Source organism: Danaus plexippus, chromosome 30 (assembly GCF_018135715.1).
Source record: "Danaus plexippus chromosome 30, MEX_DaPlex, whole genome shotgun sequence".
In the NCBI taxonomy this organism is placed as follows: domain Eukaryota; kingdom Metazoa; phylum Arthropoda; class Insecta; order Lepidoptera; family Nymphalidae; genus Danaus; species Danaus plexippus.
The window spans coordinates 869,826-884,312 of record NC_083557.1 but is presented as its reverse complement, the minus strand read 5'-3'; the positions used below and the strand labels follow the sequence as shown (position 1 = coordinate 884,312).

Genomic DNA, 14,487 nt, shown 5'->3' with positions numbered 1-14,487 from the left:
ACTACATAAATTAATCATTACTCACATTAAAATTATCTTAATTGTTTTCACTTATTTCATTCCTTTTTACTGTATTTTCGTAAATTTATAAGCAAGTGTTTTTGCAATAGCAACACTTTTCGCAAGTTATAGAATAATATTTATTGTTAAAACTAATATTACTATAAAGTATAAATTATATTAATTAATTCGTACCGAAGAAATTATAGAATTATAGTAGTAGAAGTATGGGTTTATATTTTATTTAAATTTAGAGTTGAACGAAATATGTAAAAGTTATAACCTAAAATAATAATATCAGTCCTATGACTTTTTAATTTAACAAACACAAAGTAAGTAAAACTAACTTCTTGTCAACATATCCACACCAATATCTATATTAAAACTATATTATCAATTATTTTAAATCTTGTTTTTGTATTAAAAGCGTATATTCTCTTACATTAAGTTACTAGCAAAATATAAAAATGGTCTGATTAAAAAGATAATATATTTCGGCTTTATCTAATTTCACCAATTCTTACAATAATTGTGGTAATTTTTTTCAGATGTGGCCTATTATAATGCAATTTCTGCGTTCCAACGCTACTTACATAACTCTCCCCGTGGCTGCGGTTGTTGGTATCATAGGCTACAACTTGGAGGGTCTCCTATCAGATAGATATACACCTTACAATAGTATGTACAGGTTTATATATATTTTTGAATGTCCCTCAAATAATGTAAGACTATTAGTACAGTGAATTGTAACTACGATGACATGTCATGCAAAAAACTTTCATTTCTTCTGCTTATCGCCAGCAATCATGGTTGTTGTGATGTAAACAAAATGTACTCAATTTATTTCTTATTTTATAAAGATGAATACCCATTGTAGGAATCTCTTAAAGTATTACAGACTAAAAAACAAATACTTTAAATATATATATTTTTTTATTAAGTTCATATAATCTTAACTATTCAGACTTTAATATTATATTTGTGCACACAAACAAAAATTATTCTATAGTTATTAGGTCCTGCAAACAAATGGTAAGAGAAATTATTGTATATTAATATTAAATTAAGTATATATAATGTTATGTGTAAATTCATGATTGATATTGTATAATTAAAAAAAAAATACATATATCCCAATTTAATTGTGTTAATTTTTTTTTTTTTTCAGAACCAGTCCAAGATCAAAGATTTGAAAGACTAGAAGATGAAATGCTCAAAGATCCGACAAATGTACAGAAACTTAAATACAAGGAGAATGTGTTAGGAAAAAATGTTTCGCCTTCATTGAGTAAAGACTAAATAGATCATTAAATGTATAAATTTCACCCAAAACAATTACTTCATCCTTCTATCCAAGCTTTGATTAAAAAAAAAAACTTTTTTTATATTCTGTAAGATGTAGGTACCAAAAACCACTCATAGAAATATTGCTCTGAAGTTTATCAAAATCGTAGCTACTGTTTGGTAATTAAAATAATAAGATGTTGGTATGTTTTTTAATAATAATATAAAATAATATGTTTGAAACAGTTATATGATGTCAAATTAAAGTAGATAGCGAATAAAAATATGTTAAAATAAGTGTTGAAATTATTGTATTTTTTATTTCATGAATACCTTTTACCTGTTTGAAGTGCACATATGAAGATATAAAATATATTTATAAATTAAAATAAAGCTTACGGCATCCTTATTAAATAATTTTAATTTATTTAAAAACTTAAATTTTCATAACAAGTTAATTTGAGGGTTTAGAATACGATAAACTGTCATAAATTATTTAATTTGATTTTTACATCTGGCAACAAAAGCTATGTCAATGTTAAAAAGTTATCGCTGTCATTAGCATTTAGCTGTAGAGAAAAAAAACCAACGCGCTTCGCTTCTCTTTTGGAATTTATGGTACTGTAACAAGGCTCCCTTTTGTGTTTCACATCGGAAAACTTTAAAATTTTCGGATACAATCATGTCAACAATGCGCTAATTGCTTTAATAATAGCAATAACACCTGATTAAAGTTATTTTATGTGAAGAACAGTTCTTTAACGGATCAATATCCAAGTCTATAAAATGTCTCCATAGCGTCAATGCAAATGGAGACAAAGTCTGTCGTAGGAATTAATGACCATTGGATGAAAAGTATGATGGAGCCGGCCGGCAGCGACAAACAAATACAGAACGACAATAGAAATTCTGTGAAGCGCGAAAAAATGGCAGAAGCTTACAACGGTCAAGACAACAATATAACGTACGAGTTAAAACAACAACAAGGCGAAGGGAGGTATCGTTGTGACGTGTGTGACCTCACCTTTGAGGGTATGGAGTTCTTAATGTTGCATAAAAAATTTCACGGAAACGACAAAGACGCGCCGGTGATGGAACCCGAGCCGGTAGTCGTTAAAGAGGGCCCGAAGAAGCGGAGGAAGTTCAAATGCGATCAGTGTGACGTCAAGGTCAACTCACAATACCATCTCGACATACACCACAGCAAGCACGAAGGTAACGCCTCCAAGAAATATATATGCCAAGTCTGTGACCGGAGCTTCGTTGCGGCCCAGTTCCTGAAGAGCCACATGCAATCCCACTCGCTAACAAGCACGATAAACTGCGAAATATGTAACAAGAGCTTCACCGGACAAGCATATCTCAAACTGCATATGCAACTACACAATGACATCAAGAAATTTAAATGTTCGAAATGCGACGAAATGTTCCCAACCAAGAACTGCCTTAAAATCCATATGAAAAAGCATACAAAGGTCAAAAATTTCAAATGCGACTGCTGCCATAAGCTGTTTGTATCAAAGATTACTATGGAGAAGCATCGTCAGAGCCACGAGGGGCAACCCATGGACTGTCATGTGAAATGTACTCAATGCGACAGGACTATGCATTCATCGTTACTAAGAACCCATATCGCTAGAGCTCATCCGTCAAGCCACGACGATGATGTCAAGAGACCATACAAGTGCTCGACCTGCGGCAAGAGTTTTATCGTAAAAATTAATCTAAATCTACACATACGGATGTGTCATCCCGACCTCGCCGAGCCAGAGGATGAGGACGATGATGTCATGACAGACAATTCCTAACTATAAGATTAGTTAATCAACTATGATGTATTATTAACGAATAATTATACTTTTTTATTCTAACAATAATGATGGGTTTTATTTTAACTGGCAACATTATTAATATGAAATATAATACCTTTTTGAAGCGACTTCAAAAAAAAATACCTCAAATAAAATATTTTAAACTGATGTTTAAGTTAATTGTGCATACAAAATTCTAAATTGTCTTGTTTTTCTAACTAGCTAGGCTTATAACCAGGTGATGCTTACGAATATAAAGGTATATTAATGAAGCAATTGTCAAAATATATTTTTATTTACATAACTTTACATAATGTTCTACAAATGAATTTAAAGGACTTATTATTCTTGCTTCTTGTCATCTTTTGTGACGTTCTCTTCAGTATTTTCCGAGTCATCTTTTTCAGTGACTTTATTTTCCTTGGCAGCTTTCTCGGCTTCTGCTGCTGCCTCCTGTCCAAAAAATAATAATTTTTGAGCATTTTATATATACTACATAGAAATCGTGAGATTTCTCTCAATGTAATTGGTTTAAAACTTTGCTAATGTTCATAACATTGTTGTTATGTTGGTCACAGCCAGTTCTCTGTCTTATTCCAATCTATAGAATGATTGAATCATTTACTTATTTCTTCTTTGGTGAGCTACTAATTTAAGAGATTTCATTGATAAAGCTTTTCTTTTGTGAAAAATAGCCTCTTGATGGGAGGCTAAGAAACTCACTTTCCCAAAGTGGGCGATAGTGAGAGATGTAGAAAAAAAATTAAGGCGTGTACGCCTGGCAGGTGATTTGACATATCATATAGCTGGGATGGGTTATAGTGGTTTTTCACTAGGTGAAAACATGGGGTGCTAAAAAATTATTTATTCTCAAAGTGGGCAGTGGACGAAATAAGTTTGCGAACCCCTGCTCCGAAGCATATTTAAAAAATAAACGTTTCCTACGAATTCTATCAAGATGGAATTCTGTATGAGTGTAAGTAAAACGTAAAATTCGTCAAGTAGTGTGGAAACCACACTTGAGAATTACGCAAAACCGGCAAATCCGAATCTATTTTAATGAGAGCTAAGACTTTCGCGAGTCATTTAAATAAAACGAATACACATCTCGTCTGTCCGTGATCACGATTGCTTAAAAGTAACCGAAACGTCGGGAGTATGTAGTTTAAAATAATTAAAATTCGCGTAGTAAATCTTCCAGATTTATCCAGTTTTAGTGGGATTCTATTATAATAACAGATTTTTTCAGGCTTTTATCCTACCTTAAAAATTTACCCGAATGCCAAATATAGTTTTCGGGATAATGCGATTATAGAGAAGATAATATCGGCACAACTCTGAACAATAATAAAAAATTTCAAGCGTTACATATTGTATTCAAACAGTTCGATTTAGCTAAATAGTAAAAATTAATGTTTAAACAAAACAATAAAATAAATGACAGCAATATCAACAAATGTAGTTCATAAATAGGGTTACTAATTGTCAAATTTCAGAAATCATAATTGTAAAAACCCTTTTATATATATTATTTTTGTTTTTTGAAGCAAATATAATAACTTTAATTATAAAATTAAATAATAAAAATACAAATATTATTTAAAAAGTAACGATTTCGATATTTTTTCCATTTCCGAACGCTCTGAAATAGGTATAAAGTAGGTATAGAGTAGGTTTAACCTGTAAAACTAGATCTAGAGTATGTATTTTAGCGCCTAAACTAACTTACCGCTGCCTTTTTCACGTCCTCTTCCTTCTTTTTCTGCAGGTCTTTGCTGACTTCCCTTATGAGCTCTAGCTCTTCATTTTGTTTTGGTGATAATGGATCAAAAATTTTAATCGGTTCGATGTTAAGATCATCAATATGAGCCATATACTCTTTGAACCTGTTGCATATGAGGTTGTACTTCTCTTCTGTGATCTGGAGATATGCGTTGTAAGGCATTTTGGGGCTGTAAAGACATTTGTAATATTAAAACAGAAAAAAAGATATCTATTCGTTATTATTAATAATCAAAAGTATTATATGCAAATATATTGTGAAAAATAGTCATTTAAACAGTAACATATACGTACATCAAAAGCTACAAAATTAGAAAATAAAAATAATTGTACAAAGCTTATGCCTAACTGCCATAAAAATACTAAGCCTGTATTAAGGAAGTCCAAAATGGCGTCAGCGGATAATATTCTAGCATTTAAAATAGCAAATAAATAATTGAATGGACTTACCCGTGTTGGTGAGCGCGGACAACAAAAATTTGAGCAGTATACGTAATAGAATAATTATTTTTATTTTTTGTTTTTCAATATTAACAGTAGTCGTCAACATTTTTATAATACTCTATTGCTGGTTTTACTAAGCAATGATTTAATTACAGAGATATTAGTTACCGGATATTGACATTAAAAATAAAAACTTAAAATTATTTAATATAAAGTTTCACCGGTAATATTTCCTTATTTGATAAATCCCTATAAATATAATCGTAAAAATGGCATTTACTTTTCCCAGATAAAATACAAGATTATCTTATATGTTTTGATGTAATAAATTCAGCCATGTTTATAATAAAATTAACTGCTGACAACACCTGAGGTCAAATGTCATTGCTATATGTTTGGTTGTAACAAATTATAATTTTTAATTCACAACATAATGCATATGTAGGAAAGTAGCTTTGTGTCTTAAACAATTGTAATGTTATTAGTTGTGTCATAAATATGTAACAATACATTTATTATTTGTTAACACGGATTTTAAATGCATATAAATAATTAAATTAATAATACGAATGTCCTATAAGGAGGTCCAATATAGAAAATAGACACAAAAAATAAATAAAGGTAGACATATAAATAAAATAATTGACACAAAAATTATTAGAAATACTCGTATTGAAAAAAGTATTTTTTTTTTTATTACAATTTAAAATATAATTTTGAAATGCACGGAACTATTTGAATGAATAATTTAATATTTTTTTTTAGTAAAAGTCATCAATTTAGAAAGCTGATGAAAAATTTGATACCTAGCATTTAAATATGTATCAATGAAAATTGGGTCGCCATTGTTGACTTATTGGATTTAATATTACATGAAGAATTGCCAGGTAAATGAAATGAAGAACAAGTCGTGGAATAGGAAAAAATATTAAAGACACAAAAATGTCACGAAATTTATTATAAGAAGCTGATTAAATAAAATAATTATTTACAAAAAAAAAAAATATATCATGGAAATATACCTCTTTAAATAAAAAAAGTATTTATTGAATTATTCTCAGATTATTATATTATCAGTATATTTAAATTTTAAAAGCTATCGGTTTTCTTGTAATGTTTAAATTTTATATTTTTTGTCATTCAAAAGAATCGCATGTCATTATTAAAAAAATTAACCAACGAATGTTAAGATCATCAACAAGCAAACAAATTAAAAATATACTTGTTTATTATTATATTTTACAGTATTTATATAACAAAAAAGGTTATAATATATAATAATGAAGCGTCGAACGGAACGCAAAACCCACCCCTAAAGGGTAATGACTCACCCCAGTCGCAAAATACGAGCGAGCACGACTATTGACGATCCCGGATAACAAAAAAAAACATTTTAATACATCACGCTTACGTAATATTATTATATATCTGATAAAAATAAAATAAATATATATTATATTGCGTTTAAATAGTTACATTATTTACATGGAGTGTACAAGTGTGATACCGTGTTTATTGATTTTCCAGTGACGTACAAACCAACGTTTTGCACCAGTGTACTTATATGTGGTTAATATTAGCTTAAAGTGAGTGTTTAAATTAAATTTATAGCTATAATATAATGTATTCAACTAACTGTCACGCAAATATTTCATATAAGTTACATATAAAAAATATATATTTTTAAAGTAATATTTTAATATAATAACAAATAATAGTCATTGAATTATTTAATTTGGCATGATTTTTTTAAATAAAATTGCGGATTTATAATCAATTCTGAATGCTATCGATCGTAGCGCTTGGAGCAATGCTGTTACAACGACACTTGCTATGATTTTTTCTTGTAAGAAAATAGCTACTTAATATGTAACTCTATTATTAAATATATACACTTACCAATAAAACAGCCTAAACCGTAGCAAAAAGTTAAAAAAAAATAAGAAAATAATTATTGAAAGTTTTTTTTTTTCAAATAATTCCTAATTTGACATTTATAAATAAATTCAATTCGCATTCAACCAACAGACAAAAGTGACGTCAACTGTCAAAAATGTATCAATAATTGATATTGATTAACAATAAATAATATTGATATTATAAATCCTCTTAATAATATAGTAAATTAAATATGAACCGTATTTTTTATTAGAACACTTATTTTGCTGAAAATAATCATAACATAAGTGAATTTAAAGTAATAATTACAATAAATTACACGTTGTCTGTTCATTAACAAACAGTTTTATATAATTTAAATCTCATTTATATTGTGAGTCGTGTCATATTTGATAAACAATGTGTTGCTATTAAGATTCTAAGCGAGTACAAAAAAACTGAATTCCAAATCATAAAAAAAATATATTCGACAGATAATTTTTAAATTAAGAATTAAAAGATTTAAAATACTATATAACAGCTTATATTTTTAGTCAATTCTCATTATTTTTTAAGGTTATAAAGAGAAAGTAAAATAATAATGGAAAAATAAATTTTATTGTCTTTAAATCGATATATAGCGAAAATAATAGAAGTATATAATATTGATTATACATACGTAAGTATTCGATAATACAATTTTTTTTATTTTTTTTATTAACATGTTAGTGTACAACTATATTCTGCCGAAATATCTGTAACAGTCAAAGATTTTTAATTATCAAAACGTAAAAATAAAAAATAATTTTAATTAAAGAAATATGCAAGTAAATATCAAATCAATAAAAATTAAGGATAATTAAAAATATATATATCTTAAATGACAATAAAACATAAAAAATTACAAATATATTCTGTCAGAAGCTTTCAAAAATAAATTAGTTTTCAACGTATTTATTTAAACAGACTCTTTATAATAAACACAAATTAATTAATAATATTAAATTTATTCATCACCTTTAATCGTATTTAAAATGATTTGGGGTTGTCAGAAATAATGTAATCTTAAAATTAGTATATATCTTTAACACAAAAAAATATATCAAAATCAAACAAGGACAGCGATATTTTTCTTATTTTTTACTTATATAACTATCATATTAGAAAGGGATAGCTATATGAGTGAAAATACAGAAATCTCTTGTAAAAACGTATGGTAATACAGTCCAATATTATGTAAGGAAAACCAATTTAACATAAAAAGACCATCCAATCAGGCAATAACTATATGCAACGATTTCAATAAGATATATATATATATTTAATTCCATGATTCAATGTCTGGCAATCTACTTTTTTAAAGCCACAATAAATAAATAGAGTCGTTCAGTATTGCGGTATTATCGGCATCAAAATTATGTTAAAAGCTTGGAATGACGCCAAAATATTGAGTTTTACTCCAACTGGCTATCTACATTGTTAAACTTATGTAACTTTGTGCGTTAACTTGGTTCAACTATTCCGTAGATCATATTTACGGATTCAGTTAAAGTTAATGGTAAAAACTTATAACGCCTGTACGGAAAATATAGCAAATACTAATGTAAACGTTTTGTTTAATGCTAAATAATTTTATTAGGCACACAAAAAATATTGGAAAAAACTAGTGAAAATATTTTTTATTTAAAGGCATGCCCGTCCGTTTATATGGAACTTATTTAACACAAATGCCAAGACCTCAATATGGCGATTTCATTTGATGTCTCATCCTGACCAGTCAAGATGGAAAACAGCAACAACACGGCCGTGGAGGCCTATCAATATGTGGGACCCTTCAGATTGGAGAAAACACTCGGAAAGGGACAAACAGGTGAGAACTCAATAATAGAAAACAACATACATTTATGTCATTTATTATAAGAATGAAAGTAATAATTTCGCATTACATTTAATAACATTAACAATTCTTTGTTATAATCTGTAGTAACTCCTCGAACGCTCTATATATATCTGTATCTTTGAACGCGCCTTTTATTATCGGATTCGTCCAAAACCAATCTGAACAATGAATTTGACAGCAACGGATCTGAAAAAAAAAGAAAAAACAAGACAGAGAAATCGTGTACAGGGCCTCGCCAAAAGAGATGTATAAAACCTCTTTGAACATTGTTTTATTCAGATTTATAAGGGTGCTTTATATGAAAAGTATATTTAGTTTCGTTATTGTTACATCGCGGTAACGAAGATTTATAACAGAAAACGCTATTGGTAGAGAAGTCACATTTTAAACGACGGCTAACGAATCATCTTATCCAACCGAATTTTCTTAAAATGATATTTTATACCAATCGGCACTTCATTCCAATGTCAATCAGTATTATAGTTTTTTCTTATATTAAACCTCTTTCAGGTACATTTTTGAGGTTTTAACATACTGATTATTTTCAACATTGTGAATATTATAATTTATTTAATATACATCGGAAATTAAAACTTAATATATCAAATAAGAATAATATTACAAAAACAATACTTATAATAAAAAAATATTGTGTAAAGCAAAAAAAAAAAAAAAAACGATTTTTTAAACAGAGTTCAAAAACAGTTTTATAAAAACAGCCGCGTGAAGTTGTTACGTCCCAATTCCTGCATAGACTTAAAATGGCGGCAACTGAAATATTTTTAAATAGCCTTTTCTATTTAACTTCAAAAGCAAGTTTTCTCTTTGAGGTTTGTATAAATAAGCAGTTTTGTAAAACCGCACCCATTATGTTTATTCCTATTATGTTGTATGGTGTTAAAAATGTTTTATGAACATAAAAATACTCGTGATCTTAAGTAGAGGAATAAAAATGTCTCTCTGGTATTCACTGAATGCATTCTCTACATTGAATTTCTTCCTTTGATTCTTTATTATTCTATAAATAGAGCTCAGGTGTAGAGAAATCGATTGCTTTAATCTCGCAAGTGCCTTGATTTCGTACTTACTGTGCTGTTTATCAAACAAATACACACTATTAAAATAAAATAATAATATAAGTCCAAAATTTTTTACTTTTAACTCATTGGATGACAATGTTTAGAAACAAATTTCAGTCATCAACAAAACTACACAATTTTTTTTTATGATCTCAACTACACTCTTAGTATTTTCACCAACGAAAAATAATATACCTATACTTACAAATAAAACGTTTATAATTAAATCTAGATAACTTCATTTCAAACCATTTTACAATAATTTCCCTTGAGCAAGTCTATTTGTTTACTAGAAACAAAAATGGCCACCTGACATGTGACAGTTCCCGGCGTCGATGTGGGGCGCGTTTTGTTCAATGACAATTTAGATATGATATATGCTTTACGAATAACAAGAATGTTTGAATACCAGGAGAAACTATTTGAAATAGATTTATTTATAAGTGAAAAGAAAAATTTACATTTATACATCATGACGGAATTTTACGTATATAAAATTGCCTGATAATTTGTTAAAGGACTAAAATATGCTTTCATTGTACTATATAAATATATTAATAATTTTTTGCGTGACATCTACAGTCGATGTCACGTGACTTTAGAAACGATACAAATGTTTTACTGTGATTTCTCCTGAACCACGTGGAAATAATGTATAGTTTACATACGTATCTGATGTTAAAACTATATTATTGTAGAGTTTTATCAAAAAAGGCATAGTAGTTTTATATAATGAGCAATAAACATCCTCTATCCTTATTTTCTCACATTTAAACGAGTAGGTAGGATTCGCCAAAGCCTACATTATAACTATATGTCCAAGATAATTTCTATTCAACCTTAAAATTACCCATAGATTTGAACTATCATACCGTAAGTTGATATTTAGTTTATTCTGAACTGAAATATAATTAAAATATTATACGGTAAACAAAATTATTTCGGCTATGTAAATTTAGATTTTTAAAAAAGGAATTGTGAAACGAGCGCGGGAAATGCGTATTAATTAAAAATCAGAAAGTAATGTCAGTTAAGCACGCTCAGCCGAAGGTCGGAACAAAGAGGTCGTTGTTTTGTTAACTTATTACAAAATACCTATTAACATACAAAAACGATTACTTTCCCAAACATATACTTTTTTGGTTAATTTTATGACGATATAAAGTAATGTAACATATTTGTTATGAAAAAATTATCTTTTATATATATATAAAAGGGTCAAAACGTTATATTCTCATTAATTTGAATTAAATCACATTCTTGAAATATTTATGTTATTTTATTGGAATGAATGTTTTAAAGGCGCAAGTAATTTAAATATAAAGTACATATTTGAACACATTATAAGACTAAAAAATATATGTATGTATAAATGCATTAATTTTCTTGTCTTAAGTGTTAGTGACATTGACAATATTGTAGTATATTTCACATTATTAAATGATATTTATTGAAGTACAAATCTTAATTTTTGTAAAGTTCATTGAACCCTTGTCTCGTTTGTCCTTTAACTTAATGAACAACCTATTGCTGCTGTATATTACATTAAACATAGTGTGTGCCCCGTACTTTCATCGCTTCTTACCAAATGACGAAACTTTCACATAGAACCCCATAATGGCGACCCCAAAAGTCCCATTTGGTTGTTGCTATTAAGGGGAAAGCTGAGAAGGCTGAAGTTATGTCGAATGTTGCCAAAACAGAATAATAACTACGTTTAATTTTTAATAATATTACGTGAATTTTAATTAATATTTTTATGTATTAAGAACTTTTACAATTTTTTTTTTACAAGAAGTAACAAACATTTATAAAATTTCCATTATATATTTTTTGTAGCTATGAATTCTGGCAACAATATTTCGCATTCAGCCAACGATGAAATATAATTAATATTATTTCAAATAACTATAACATTCGAGTGTAGTTTAATGTATTAGAATTTAATTTTCACATTATGAATAACTTACTAGCTGACAAAGCGCTGCCATCTACCGGTTTTTCACTTAACGGCTGTATAGAGACTCCCGGCGGCATCGCTTGTATAGCCGCAGTATATTCCGTAGGATTTGAATAAACCCCAGTTAAAACAAGCAGGATGAAGCTGAAATATAATATTATATATCCGTCTCTTTCTAACGTAAACTAATTTTGGCGTGAGAAAGAGATAGATGGAATTGACATAAGCAATTACAATGTAATGTCAATACATCCATGAGGCTTTTTTATAAATTTCATAATAATTTTCGTTTCTTATTATATTTAAAGTACTATTTTAATTAATTTCGTTTATAATTAATTGGATGAAATGAAAAAAATATTGAAAATATTTTTTACAGATACGCCGCCATGTTGTATTTATTAAATAGTAATGTTACTGCGTAAAAAAAAATGCATTTGTTAGTGACATAAAATAAGAAAAAGTTTGTTTTGACAAGTCAAATAACTTTAATATTTAATTAAATGATATGAAAGTCATACAAGAAACTTTTATTAAAAGATTTATTTTAAAACACCTATTTATATATTCTTTTAATTCAATTTACTTTTAATACGCGAGTGAGATTGATTTTAATATTATCTGTATAATTGTTCAGATGTATTTTGTTTTCCTTTATATACAGTCGTAGTTAAAAGAACTGAAACGATAATTTAAAAAAAAGATTTTTATTGAGTCACTATTTCCAAGTTAGTTTTGTTTTAATTAGTTACATTTAATCTATGTACAAAAATTCACAGATTTATTTATTAAGACAATATTCATATTGCAATAAACAGATACTAAGGACTTAGTACGCGTTTTATTATCAGATTTATGACTGAAAGTATTGATAATAATTCATAAATCTTTAATCATAATCGTATACGAATTATTCATACAACGAATAGTTTATTTGGGAGTATTCGTATTGATCCGAACTATATATATATTTTAATACAAACGGAAACAAAAAGTATATATATATAATAATAATAATATTGGCATACCTGTTCAGAATGACAGTCATGACAGTTGAATACTACCACGTTTAAAACTGAGCTCACAGACAAATGACAATAAAGGAATAATCAGGTCTCGAATTTCAAGGTATCGGCTTGGGAGGCTATAACAGATTTGGCTCACTATATTATATTGAAAAATGATTATAATTTTCATACAAAGCGATATGTATGTTATTGATATTATTAATTTACAAGCTATTTAAATAGGATATATCAAGATTTTTGCTCATCCTTTAAATATTTTTTTGATTATCCTAATATTTTTTATTCCATATACGACTTCGGTATAAATAATATTATAAATACGTATATAACATATGACACATTTATATATATTGTTAAAATATATTAAAAACAGCTCAATATATGTACTGTTGGTCGAAACAAACAATCGCTATCTTTTCACAAGAATCGGTTTTTTCTTCATCGAAACTCAAATCGGAAACTTTTGCCGTAATACAAATAAAAGTAAAAAAAAAAAATCTTCAATAGTTCTGTCATTATTATTTTGACAGCTCAACACTTAAACTATGTATTTATATTATTATTTCCTTGAATAAATATCAAATCCTATTTTTTTATATTTTATGTAAAGAATTAGCAAATTTTTTTTAAATTTCAAAACGAATAGCTAATAGCAGAAACATAATTATTTACGACAACTCTCAAAATACATATCGATTATGCATAACTTTTTTGGGTAACGCGTATATGTACAATGAACAAGTACCTATGCAATATATTTTTATGCAAAATATGGAGAAGTTATTATTAACATTAGTAATTATTATTTTTAATATTATTAATTTAAAAATTATAATTTAATTTTAATGTTTTATTAGACTGTATGTTCAAACTATTTCTATTTTTTTTTTTACTCTGAGTTGATATAAACCTATGCCATAGTTTCTCATATTAACGTCAAGAAACATTCTGACAGTTGACAGCTATTAATGAATTTTGAGACGTTTCTATTATTTTTAATTTTTGTTTAACCATTTATTTTTTTAACATCACTTCAATAGTTCTTATCCTGTTAATAATGGATGAATGTAGAGTTCTTATAAATATTGCGATTATTATTATTATTCAAAAATATATATATTTTTTTATTTTATTACTCGTCAGATAAGGCTGGTGCTGACTATTAAGGGAGTTTGCAAATACCGCGAGTCGACTACCAAATTGATAATAGTTTTTTTTTTATACAGAAACTTAGATATTGTAGAATGAAAACAAAAATATCGCGAGCAAGTCTCTCATTTAGTATACGATGACACTATAATATGCGTAGATATTAAAGGAG

At 27.7% G+C, this 14,487-nt stretch overlaps 4 protein-coding genes across 9 annotated transcripts in view; 3 read left to right on the top strand and 1 right to left on the bottom strand.

Moving 5' to 3' along the window:
* The first annotated feature begins 113 nt into the window (after positions 1 to 113).
* Positions 114 to 1,590, top strand: LOC116776559 (small integral membrane protein 12). Of its 2 annotated transcripts, none has more exons than XM_032669769.2 (3): positions 114 to 332; positions 549 to 678; positions 1,169 to 1,590. In XM_032669769.2, the coding sequence occupies exons 2-3, from the start codon at positions 549 to 551 to the stop codon at positions 1,297 to 1,299; spliced, it is 261 nt and encodes an 86-aa protein (XP_032525660.1). In that variant the 5' UTR covers positions 114 to 332; the 3' UTR covers positions 1,300 to 1,590. The 2 variants fall into 2 exon arrangements, with proteins under 2 accessions (XP_032525660.1, XP_061381470.1); XM_061525486.1 differs by having other exon boundaries at positions 207 to 225.
* A 248-nt stretch (positions 1,591 to 1,838) lies between these two features.
* Positions 1,839 to 3,161, top strand: LOC116776554 (gastrula zinc finger protein XlCGF17.1-like). Its single transcript, XM_032669759.2, has one exon. The coding sequence runs from the start codon at positions 2,088 to 2,090 to the stop codon at positions 3,090 to 3,092; it is 1,005 nt and encodes a 334-aa protein (XP_032525650.1). The 5' UTR covers positions 1,839 to 2,087; the 3' UTR covers positions 3,093 to 3,161.
* Positions 3,162 to 3,371: 210 nt separating this feature from the next.
* LOC116776558 (uncharacterized) lies at positions 3,372 to 5,461 on the bottom strand. 2 transcript variants are annotated; one of them, XM_032669767.2, is made up of 3 exons: positions 5,328 to 5,461; positions 4,825 to 5,047; positions 3,372 to 3,548 (listed from the first exon to the last, which is right to left on the bottom strand). In XM_032669767.2, exons 2-3 carry the CDS (start codon positions 5,038 to 5,040, stop codon positions 3,438 to 3,440), a joined length of 327 nt encoding a protein of 108 aa, XP_032525658.1. In that variant the 5' UTR covers positions 5,041 to 5,047; positions 5,328 to 5,461; the 3' UTR covers positions 3,372 to 3,437. The 2 variants fall into 2 exon arrangements, with proteins under 2 accessions (XP_032525658.1, XP_032525659.1); XM_032669768.2 differs by lacking the exon at positions 5,328 to 5,461 and adding an exon at positions 5,172 to 5,305.
* A 1,185-nt stretch (positions 5,462 to 6,646) lies between these two features.
* The window catches only part of LOC116776560 (serine/threonine-protein kinase BRSK2), a 28,152-nt gene continuing 20,311 nt past the window's right edge, over positions 6,647 to 14,487 (top strand). For 3 of the 4 annotated variants that reach the window (XM_061525478.1, XM_061525477.1, XM_061525479.1), the window contains exons 1-2: positions 6,657 to 6,907; positions 8,889 to 9,069. In XM_061525478.1, the coding sequence (XP_061381462.1) occupies positions 8,982 to 9,069 (88 nt within the window). In that variant the 5' untranslated portion in view covers positions 6,657 to 6,907; positions 8,889 to 8,981. Of the gene's footprint in view, positions 6,908 to 8,888; positions 9,070 to 14,487 lie in introns of all 4 variants that reach the window. The other variant, XM_061525476.1, reaches the window with a different exon arrangement.

Coding starts and splice junctions, on each gene's coding strand:
- LOC116776558 (XM_032669767.2), bottom strand. CDS start 5,040: ATGCCTTACAACGCATATCTCCAGATCACAGAAGAGAAGTACAACCTC. Junction 3,549..4,824: donor AGGACGTGAAAAAGGCAGCG/GTAAGTTAGTTT, acceptor TTTTTTGGACAG/GAGGCAGCAGCAGAAGCCGA.
- LOC116776559 (XM_032669769.2), top strand. CDS start 549: ATGTGGCCTATTATAATGCAATTTCTGCGTTCCAACGCTACTTACATA. Junction 679..1,168: donor TAGATATACACCTTACAATA/GTATGTACAGGT, acceptor TTTTTTTTTCAG/AACCAGTCCAAGATCAAAGA.
- LOC116776554 (XM_032669759.2), top strand. CDS start 2,088: ATGCAAATGGAGACAAAGTCTGTCGTAGGAATTAATGACCATTGGATG.